Here is a 10,381-nt window from a genome sequence, read left to right as displayed (position 1 = left end):
ACTAAGTTGAAGTCTGTGTGATCGCAGGTTTCAGACCATTTAACTATGTCTCAAAGTCAATATCCAACCAATTTTTTACGTACAGGGTGATTGATTGAATTTTGACCACCCCCTTAACTTCCTTAAATTTGATTTTAGCAAAAAACGTTAAATACAAAACTACTAGATATTTAGGTCTACTTTATTCTTAGATGAACAGTTAATATACAGGGTGTCCCAAATTTTAGTAACGAACCAAACTTATGTTTTTTTAAATGCAATGACCGACTTTTTAATCGATATTTGAATTCTACGTCAAATTCTAGGCCTAACTGATGTAAAATGTCTATATCGATATTCAACTGTTTCCGCAGCGGCGTCCTTGATTGATTGAATTTTGACCACCCCCTTAACTTCCTTAGTTTTGGTTTTAGGAAAAAACGTTAAATACAAAACTAGTAGACATTTAAATCTACTTTATTTTTAGATAAACAGTTATTATACAGGGTATCCCAATTTGAGTAACGAAACAAACTTATGTTTTTTTTAAATACAATGATCAACTTTTTAATCGATATTTGAATTCTACGTCAAATTCTAGGCCTAACTGATGTAAAATGTCTATATCGATATTCAACTGTTTCCGCAGCGGCGTCCTTGATTGATTGAATTCTGGACACCCCCTTAACTTCCTTATTTTTGATTTTAGTAAAAAAACTCGTTGTATCAATTTAGATGTAGATATTTAAGTCTACTTTATTCTTAGATAAGCAATTATTATACAGGGTGTCCCAAATTTGAGTAACTAAATTAACACTTAATCACATAGTCGAGTCAACATTGTTAAAGTAACAGATGCTGCTTCGGAAACAGTTGAATATCGATACAGACATTTTACATCAGTTAGGCCTAGAATTTGACGTAAAATTCAAATATCAGATAAAAAGTTGGTCATTGTATTTAAAAAAAAACAAAAGTTTGGTTTGTTACTCAAATTTGGGACACCCTGTAGAATAACTCTTTCTCTAAGAATAAAGTAGACCTAAACATCTACTAGTTTTGTATTTACCGTTTTTTGCTAAAATCAAAAATAAGGAAGTTAAGGAGGAGGTCAAAATTGAATCAATCAAGGACGCTGCTGTGGAAACAGTTGAATATCGATACAGACATTCTACATCAATTAGGCCTAGAATTTGACGTAGAATTCAAATAACGTATAAAAAGTTGGTCATTGTATTTAAAAAAACATAAGTTTGGTTTGTTACTCAAATTTGGGACACCCTGTATAATAACTGTTTATCTAAGAATAAAGTAGACCTAAATATCTACTAGTTTTGTATTTAACGTTTTTTGCTAAAATCAAAATTATGGAAGTTAAGGGGGTGGTCAAAATTGAATCAATCACCCTGTACATACAACTTTTAAGATTAGGTGATATAAAACTTGCTTTGTTAGTTAGAAACATCAATTTCAGCAACGTATCAGATTTCTAATTATTTTACCGTCACATGAGTGACACTATTTTTTCCTGAGTTTTACTTATTTCATATCAAATAAGTTATCCATGTTTAACTAACTCTACTACTTGCGCTTTTTTTAAATTGACAAAAAATATTCTAACTAAATTTCTGTTAGAAATTACATCCTTGAAGCACCAAGTCCGTGTCCTGACTACTTTAAATTGATATTGATGTAATACAAAAACTAACTAGAATATGAAAACTTGGTGAACAATACAAAATATTTATTCTTAAAAACACTTGCCTAATATTGTCAAATTATCATTTTGAACGTTCTTTTCCTACAGCAGATAAGGTTTTTGACAAAAATGCTCGGAACTTTCGTTGTCAGTAACGTGGTTTACCTTTTTAAATCGCTTTCCGTCAACTGATGAGCGCCAAACGCACCGAGTTAAGCAGCTCAAGGTTCGTTATCAGATCATCTGTTCAGTTCATCAATAACCTTGCTTTTTATACTAAAATTAAATTTTTACGAGATTTAATTTAATTTTTTCCAAGTGTGAAAACCCAATTTATTATAAGGATTTAATTAAAAATAAAGTTGTAAAAACTTATTTAAGAAAAAAAACCGATTTCCACTTTTTAAATAACCATCTTCTGGACGTCTGGTGGAATTTCAATCCAGTTACCATATAGTCTCTTGACCGTCAGATGGAGACAGCAGCAATCAAGAACAGCTGCTTCAATTATTTAATTCTATATTGAGATAATTTGCCAACCGATATTCTCGTGAATTTGAAAATCAGACAGAACGCAAGTATTTAAAAATAGTTTAAATTTGTCGTAATTGCAGATTGAAGAATTAGTGTTTTTTTTGCTGTGGAAACACTAAAAAACTATAATTTATGCTAAACTTCAAATCGGTTTATGTTTCTTTCAATTGAGACCCTGAAGTTTGAGGGCAATTACATTATTATCAATTTGTGATAAAAGAGAACACAGGTTTTTTGGCTGGGAAAATGACACCCCAAACACTTTTATGACCCCACGAAACTAGAAAACTTATTGTTAACTCTGTAAGATCAACAGAGTGTGTCCAAAATTATTATTCAACTTGAGTGCTGCAATCAAAATGTTGGATATTTTTTTTTACCTTTGATCACACTGTAAGGTTATTTTGTTTTGAAGTAACACTTGAATAACATCACTTATTGATTTAGGTATATAACATCGGGATATAGGATAAAATAAAACAACAAATTAAACAAAAAAGTCTTTACTTGACCTTCGTAAATCACAATTAAAATCCATAAACATTTCATAATCAACATCAACTGTCTAAGTCGCACGCTCAAATGTGCCAATTATTACTAGTTGACTTGTCCGTTCTAATAATACTTATGAGACTAAAAGACACATCTGAGTCTTTTCCATCATCGTTGTACGTTTTACAATAATAAATAATCTAAAAATTAAATGTACTATGTATTTAAAAATATACAAAAAAAGGAAATACAATATGTTAAGACAAAAAACTAGAGGTAAATGACAAATAAATAATGTTAAAAAACTGATACACTAACAAATAAATAATGACTAACACTAAAAAACGAATTCAGTTATAGTGACAGGTTTATTTATCTCTTTGAAATAAAAATAAAATGTCATTGTCACTATTATTGAATTGGTTCGAATACCTGTGTTACTATAATTTATTTCGATTTTTAAGCCTTCTGTTGAGACCAGCCTTGTCAATAAAAATCACATTTTTACAAACATTTCCAATAAGTTTATTATTCCAATAAAACAAGTCAATTTTCTTTTAACAAGTGCACCACTAAACTGGGTGGTTTTGTCGGAATGTCAATCATTTTGGTTACAGCAAATTTAAGATGTCGATGTAGTGTTAAAATGATTGTATACACCTAATGCGTATTCGAAAAGAGTTTCACAAGACTTGATAATGAGCCAATCGCGCGACATTCGAACAGTATTGTCCACATTTTTAATTGAATCATCCATAACAAAATCAATTTTTTCCTTAGGGCCGTCCTCCAAAAGTTCAGTCATCATTCCGCGCACGTATGGTTTTAAATGAATTATTTCACCTGTGTAGTTTACGTATTTTGGATACAATTCCAATTGATTTTCCAGAACAGTCAAAGATTCATTGGCTACGTACAGGTTGTAGTACAGATTGTCTACCACCCATTCAATCTGAAACAAAAAGACAAAATTGTTAGCACAAATTATTATCATCCTTAAAGTTAAGAATTATATTATTTAATATCAATTTTTCTGTAAACGATTTTCAAGTTGATATTTGTTGAACAAAGTAAATTTAGTTGTAGAAATATCTAAGTTGGTAACGATACAAGGTGAGACAGTTTAAATTAGAAGTTGAAAAGCATTTAAAATGTGATTCAGTTTACCAATTACTATAGAAGTAGCAGTTGTAGAACACTGCAGAGGAGACATAATCATCAATATTAGTTCAACTCCTTCTAAACAATATAGTTGATAAGTTTTACAGGAATAGTAATCAAACTTTCAGTGTTTAAAAATCACTGCAGCGATGTTACCAGAAGGAAACTATGGAACTTCATCAACAAGAAATCAGAATGACACAGATTTTCATAGCGTTTACAACCAAATCTGGAAGCAAATGGAGTTGGTTGCTTAACATAATAGAAAATAACAGCTTGTTTATCCAACTTATTATAGGCCAGCAGATCTTGCTCTAGAAGCTCTTAGACCCAGAAATTTTCAAAATAAGTTCAGAGTTTAAATGTGGGTACAAATAACAGAAATCGTATATTTGAACCGAATTTCGGATTAAAAAATGCCAAAATTTTTAAACTTTCACATAATTTTAGAATTGGATCAACCCAAAGAGGAGAGCAATGGAGAACAATAATACCTTTCAACGAAATTAGTAGTTTCTAGAGATTTGAATGAAACATAGATGAGATTGCAAGGTGGTAAAGATAGAAGAATGCCATTGCTTGCCATGTTCTCCTGATGTAGTACAGCTGGATTTTTTTTAGCTGCAACAGTTCAAAATGTTGATAATTTTCAAGTTACAAAGTAATACAAGGAAAAACACGGAATACATCCTTTCTAGAATAGTTTAGCCATATACCTAAAAATGCTTAAGATGGTTACACATCAAAATCCCTGAAGATCTTGATAACATTTTCGAAACGGTCTTCTCTAAAATTATGAAATTCTGTAACTTAAACTGGAAGAACTTTTAAAATGTTTATATTTAAGAAAGAGGTTTGATATACATTGTGTCTTTTCTACGTTAATTTTGCAACTTGTTGTTAAAATAAGATAGAAAAAGAGCAGAGTGAAGAGTTAAAGTTGATATTGTAATTTACAGAATTTGGCTTTATAGCGAAAATTATTCAAAAGATCTTTTATTTGTCACAAGACTGTGACCACAATTTCCAGTTTTAAATTGTAACACATAACAGCTTAATATTTCGTTGTAGAAAATATTGAAACACGTCACGTTTAGTACCTTTAATCTAAAATCACTCTTTTAAACAAAAATCACCAACATTTAAGTACATATAAGAAAATTTATTTGAAACCAATGTCACAAACCTTATTAATTTTCAATTTAATACTAAGGTTGACTAAGTGATCCAAATCAAAATAAAACTATCGTAATCAATTACCCACACATTAACAAAATCGAAATGCTATAAATAATCCAGAAAGCCTATATTTAAAACATTTGACCAAACCAAACAAAAAGTGTGGATCACAGTTTTTATCACATCACAAATTGAATGAACCATTTTATTAGTTTTAAAAAACAAAATATTACTTTTCCTAACCAATTTACTAAAACATTTGTTTCAAAACAGTAAACCATTTCGAAAATATTGCGGAAAAACCATCTTCAGTGTGTTTTTTAAGACATTTTTTGTAGCTTTTTTAAGGATTACATTAACATTTTTTCTTGTTTTGATCTTCAGATTTTGAGACGTATTGACTGACTGTAATTTTGGATACACAACTTTGACATATTTCACTATTTAAGTTTTGTTAGTTTAAGCTGACTCACTCTGTACAAAACTAAAACAAACTTGACTGTGAAAAGTGCTTCCTGCATTCCGAGTAATAGGTTCATCTGAATCGAATGCGTTTCGCAATTCCGTTTACGTCATAGCATTTGTACTGAATAGATTCGAAATTATAGTAAATCCGTGTTAATAAATTAGGTTAGTTCCTAAAATATCATGGTAGAACAGCCAAAAATCTCGTTGTGATAGATTGAACAGAAGGCTGTCTCTGCTGAATTTATTTTTTTTTTAATCTTTCTATGAGTCTTAAGCAGGCATTACACGAAGCAAATATTTGCTTGTCCGTGTAATTTGCTTTGATTTTTAATTTGTTCTGTTTGTTAAACACTTGCTACCCGTTTAGCAAACAGGTTTTGAGGAAATATTTGCTAAAAACAAAAATTTGCGCAAATAAATTCCGTAGCAACTGTAGCAAATATTTGCTTCGTGTAATGCCTGCTTCAGTCTGTAATTGTGATCATTTTCATTTGATGAAGAAGGTTAACTTGAAACTTTGTGGGTTCATGTATTATTCACAAAAATAATAAAAAAAATCTACTTACGCCTTTGTTCATCTGTTCGTCAAATTCCTTCGATGGAAAAGCGGGTACGTCCGGCAAGTATGGGTAAGTTTTGTTTTCAATTTTGTTGTACGCATTGGGTTCGGAACCCTGAAAAAAAAGATACAATTTACTGGACAAATATAAAAAAATACAATAGATACTAGAAATTAATTACAAAATGAAGAGGACATTATATTTTATATTCTAGTTTTGACCCACAGGATATCTTCAGCGCTAAAGTAGAGCTTTCATAACATTGAAGATTAGTGTCTAACTGAAGAATGATTTGAACCATTATCACACAAAGTCCACTTACTAAAGGAAGATCAGTTCCACCATTCTACTACTTGCAAACCTGATTGTTAATAATATTGTACATTTTTCTGATAGATCATAAACATAACAATCAAGGAAGTTCCATTACAACTGACTGCAATTGTACATAAATTCAGAGTACAATGTAGCCAGAGTCTCATGGTTTTCGCCATTATAGGCAATTCAGTTTGTTCCTCATAAATTACACATTGATTGATTAGATGTGATTGTGTTTTAACAAACCTTTCAGTGTAAATAGAATAAACTTGATGGAAATTCCACCAATAAAATATGCAACGCTGCATTACGTTTTGTAAACCATTTCCTTGTAAAAAAACCAATCCGACCTTGTAACAACGTCATTGACTCCTGTAGCCTAGACAAATCGTCGGCAAAGACTGTTTTAATTTGCCAGCTAGGTTTTTCGTTCCTCCTATTTTGTGATTTAACTTCGTCTGGTCTGGATGTTTTCTTAGCAATGTGAATCGTAGTTGCAAGAACACGAGTACCAACAGATCAAACCTACAAATGCGACAAGTCACGTGGATTCCCGAAGAATTGCATCGACTTCCGATGAATGGGCGGATGTGCCACCAAGACATCCGATAGATAAGGATGAAACGGTACGCAAAAAGAACCGGGAGAACGAGACAGAAAATATGATAGTGTGTAATCGGACGACGACGGTACGATTTTCCTTATACGCTTGGTAGTCAATGCTTTATTTAATGGGTAATGTTCGATGAATATTGATTAGGTTACGCACTGGCCAGTCTAGCAACGAGATTGTAAAAAAGTATTAGTTTACGATTTTCATTGATAGTTTTTCGTTTTTGGCCGAAAATTCTACGTAAATATACACATCATCTCATTGAATCACATTATCATCAGTTGAAAGATTCCAGTTCTTTAGGAAAAGTACATGAAGCGACTGATAGCCAAACTGTGGAGCTAAAAATTCCATGTCAAGAAACATCTGGACTTGATTCTGCTGGTTAAAACAATCTTAAAACACCTTTTGTAGGGAATTATTAAAATATGGTATTTTAACTTAATGGAAAATATGGCAATCCTTATATTATAGAAATTCTTATAGCTTCACATCATTCAGCGATCTTGCAGGATATAACATAGCGCCAAAAGTGCGTAACCCGAAAATTTATCGGGAAACCTCGCCCAATTAGTATTCATCTGAAGAAGACAATTTGAATTCTTGCACGAAGTGAATACCTTCGATTATTAAGTTATTCGAGATCCTGGCGAAGACGCGAACCACATCCTTCCTGTCTGTTGGTTTTATAGCTTTGACGACAATAGCTCCAAAGGACGTTATGGTAATATAACTAATTTCTTCGACCTATTGTTACGTCACAGATGACGCTACAACCACTTGGCGACATTTAGAAGAAGGCAAAACTTACCGATATCTGGTGGAACATATCACGAAATTTCTTAGACATTACAGTGGCAGTATTAGCAGAGGTCTGGAATGCTGACGAGATGTTTTTCACTGGCGACGCCATTGTTCCAAGATCTCTGGTGTAACGTGATGGAAACAGAGACGTTCTTGAGCTAAGCGTTGTAGGTCCGGCACTGACCGATGGAAATACTATCAATGGCAGAAAGATGCTTAGTACGAAGAAGTTGTAAAGCTCTGCAAGAAAAAAGGAAATCTCAATTAGTAACTAAATAACAACGCTGCAATACATTTTCCTATACTTAGCAACTTACTTTTCCTGGTAATCCATAAGGTGTTAAATTGTATAATTGTATAAAATATAAGAATTTAAACAGAAACAATAAAATAATATAAAATAGTAAAATATAATGTCACATGAACTGCCAGTTTGACAGTTTTCCTTTAGTGACATAAGATGCTTTTATGGCAAATGTCACAGAATACAGTGTGGTCAATAACTTACATTTTCGTCAAACCTACAAGTATTGACTTGAATGCGAGTGAATTCCGAAGAACATAGAGTAACCACAAACATGACAAACAGATTCATTTAAATGATTGAACTATTATCTGGATATCTGTCAATATGTATTTTGTTATAACGAAGGTAAGTCCACATGGGCAGCATTTGAGTAAATCGCAGCCCTGTTCGAAGTTTGTAATTGGTCAAAAATGAGCTGCTTTTAACTTGTTGTTTTTTCTTGACCAATCACAAAGTATCATAAATGCTATTATGTACACAAATGGGTTAGGGTATATTTAACCGATTGTAGATCTCTTACAGCTTTCAATATCTCCATTTGTGACACCTTGAACATTCAAAGTGAATTATTATGGAAAACCCGTAAGAAAGTAAGGAGAGTGTTGACAATTGTGAGTGATTCTTGGGTAATGTGATACCTATTTGTTTCTGAAATATTTAATAGCTTAATGCTTTGTTAAGTAGCGTATATTCCACGAGAAGATAAAACTTAGTCAAAAGAAATTCTACAGAGCATTTCAAGTTATTTACATCGAATAGCTCTATTTTCTATTTCTATGATATTTTCCGTCTTAATTTAGTGACAATTTGTATTATATTGATTATTTGAGCGAGTTACAATTGTTCAATATAAATCAAATTTCCATCGTTAAATTATGAATGATTTTGAAACGTTTAAGACTACAAATGTAAAAACGGTAATTTGGAAATATTTTTAACATTTTTTTTTGAGTTTTACATATTGAAACAAAAATGTGCCTCTTAAAAAACAATTTTTTTAAATGGCGTTAATTATTTTAATTATTAGTAAACTTAATGTTTTGCAAAATGTTGACACATAGTTTAAATCTTGTATTCCAGTTTTTTTTCCAGTATTATAATTATACAAGCTGTCTAAAATTCAATGTTAAAATCAACTTTTTTAATGAATCACCATACAGAGTGTTTCATGATAAATGTGTCATATGTTGGGAATTGAAAGTGCGTCAGAAAATAAACAAATATCGCTACTATATAAACTAGAATCAAAAGTTGTTTCGTTACGGTTACATAAGATGATAAAAAAATATATAATTTTTTTATAGTACCAAAACTTTTTTCGATATTTGAGGAAGTGCCAAATGTTACAGAGAAAACACGTTTTGCAATGAAAATAGTGTTTGTCAGTTTTATCAGTGGCGTCCATACTGCCATATGTTACAGGTTATTTTAACAGAAAAAAATTTTACGCGACTGCTTTCTGCTGTTCAAAAAATTGCAGTACAGTGAGGGGTTCAATTTTCTACACACTTCCGGAACAAACAAATATTGTTATTAACCTAACCTAACCAAACCACTGGTGCATTATGGTGTATGTATCAAATCTGACTACAGAAATCGATTTCTTGATCTCGAATTAGTCTAAAGCGAGGTCCATTGAACAACATGTAGGAATCAGTGAGCATAGTTGGGGAATTAGAAGGCATTACTGGGCATTAAATTAGTATTTTGAAACCCTTACCACTAACCAACTTTTATAGGTTTATGGAAAGATCATTTCATTGGGTATCATTTCCATTGACATATGCTTATACACAGTGTTACAAATAAGCGTGTTATTTATGGTTTAATGACAGGGTGCACCAGAAACACTTTTTGACTATTTAAGGGCTAATTTGACTTTGAAAAATGAAGAAAAACACGTGAGTGTCACGTGACCTACAAAGTCTACCACGACGTAATGGTTGGAAATTTCTTGAAAAACTGTTTTTGCAAGTGACAATTCTCGTAAGGGTCAAATTTGTCTAATTTGTGTCTGTCGCCCAAACGGAGCAACTGTTAGTTGTCCTGATTGGGGGCTAACTAATATTTTATTACCCCTTATCTTATGATAGAATAGACTTTTTTGTTAGATAGAGGCGAGGATAGAAATTGCTGTATGTATATTTTAGGGACATTTAGTTTTAGCCTAATGAAAAAAGTCGCTTAGACCTTTTAGTTGTGGTTAAAATTAATGGGGTTGCTAGATGTTATTCGAAATTATTACGAATTATTGGCATATTAGGAAT

At 31.7% G+C, this 10,381-nt stretch overlaps 1 protein-coding gene across 3 annotated transcripts in view; it reads right to left on the bottom strand.

Moving 5' to 3' along the window:
- Window positions 1-2,699: 2,699 nt before the first annotated feature.
- Window positions 2,700-10,381, bottom strand: part of LOC145724517 (uncharacterized) — a 74,238-nt gene continuing 66,556 nt past the window's right edge. For 2 of the 3 annotated variants that reach the window (XM_081972855.1, XM_081972856.1), the window contains exons 4-6: window positions 7,815-8,047; window positions 6,079-6,186; window positions 2,700-3,656 (exon numbers count right to left, since the gene is read on the bottom strand). In XM_081972855.1, coding sequence (XP_081828981.1) covers window positions 3,327-3,656; window positions 6,079-6,186; window positions 7,815-8,047 — 671 coding nt within the window. In that variant the 3' untranslated portion in view covers window positions 2,700-3,326. Of the gene's footprint in view, window positions 3,657-6,078; window positions 6,187-7,814; window positions 8,048-8,124; window positions 8,247-10,381 lie in introns of those variants that run through there. The other variant, XM_081972857.1, reaches the window with a different exon arrangement.

This window comes from Ips typographus, linkage group LG2, assembly GCF_016097725.1.
Source record: "Ips typographus isolate SLU linkage group LG2, UJ_Ityp_2.0, whole genome shotgun sequence".
NCBI lineage: Eukaryota > Metazoa > Arthropoda > Insecta > Coleoptera > Curculionidae > Ips > Ips typographus.
Note: the sequence above shows the minus strand (reverse complement) of the source record. Positions and strands in the feature narration are given on the sequence as shown.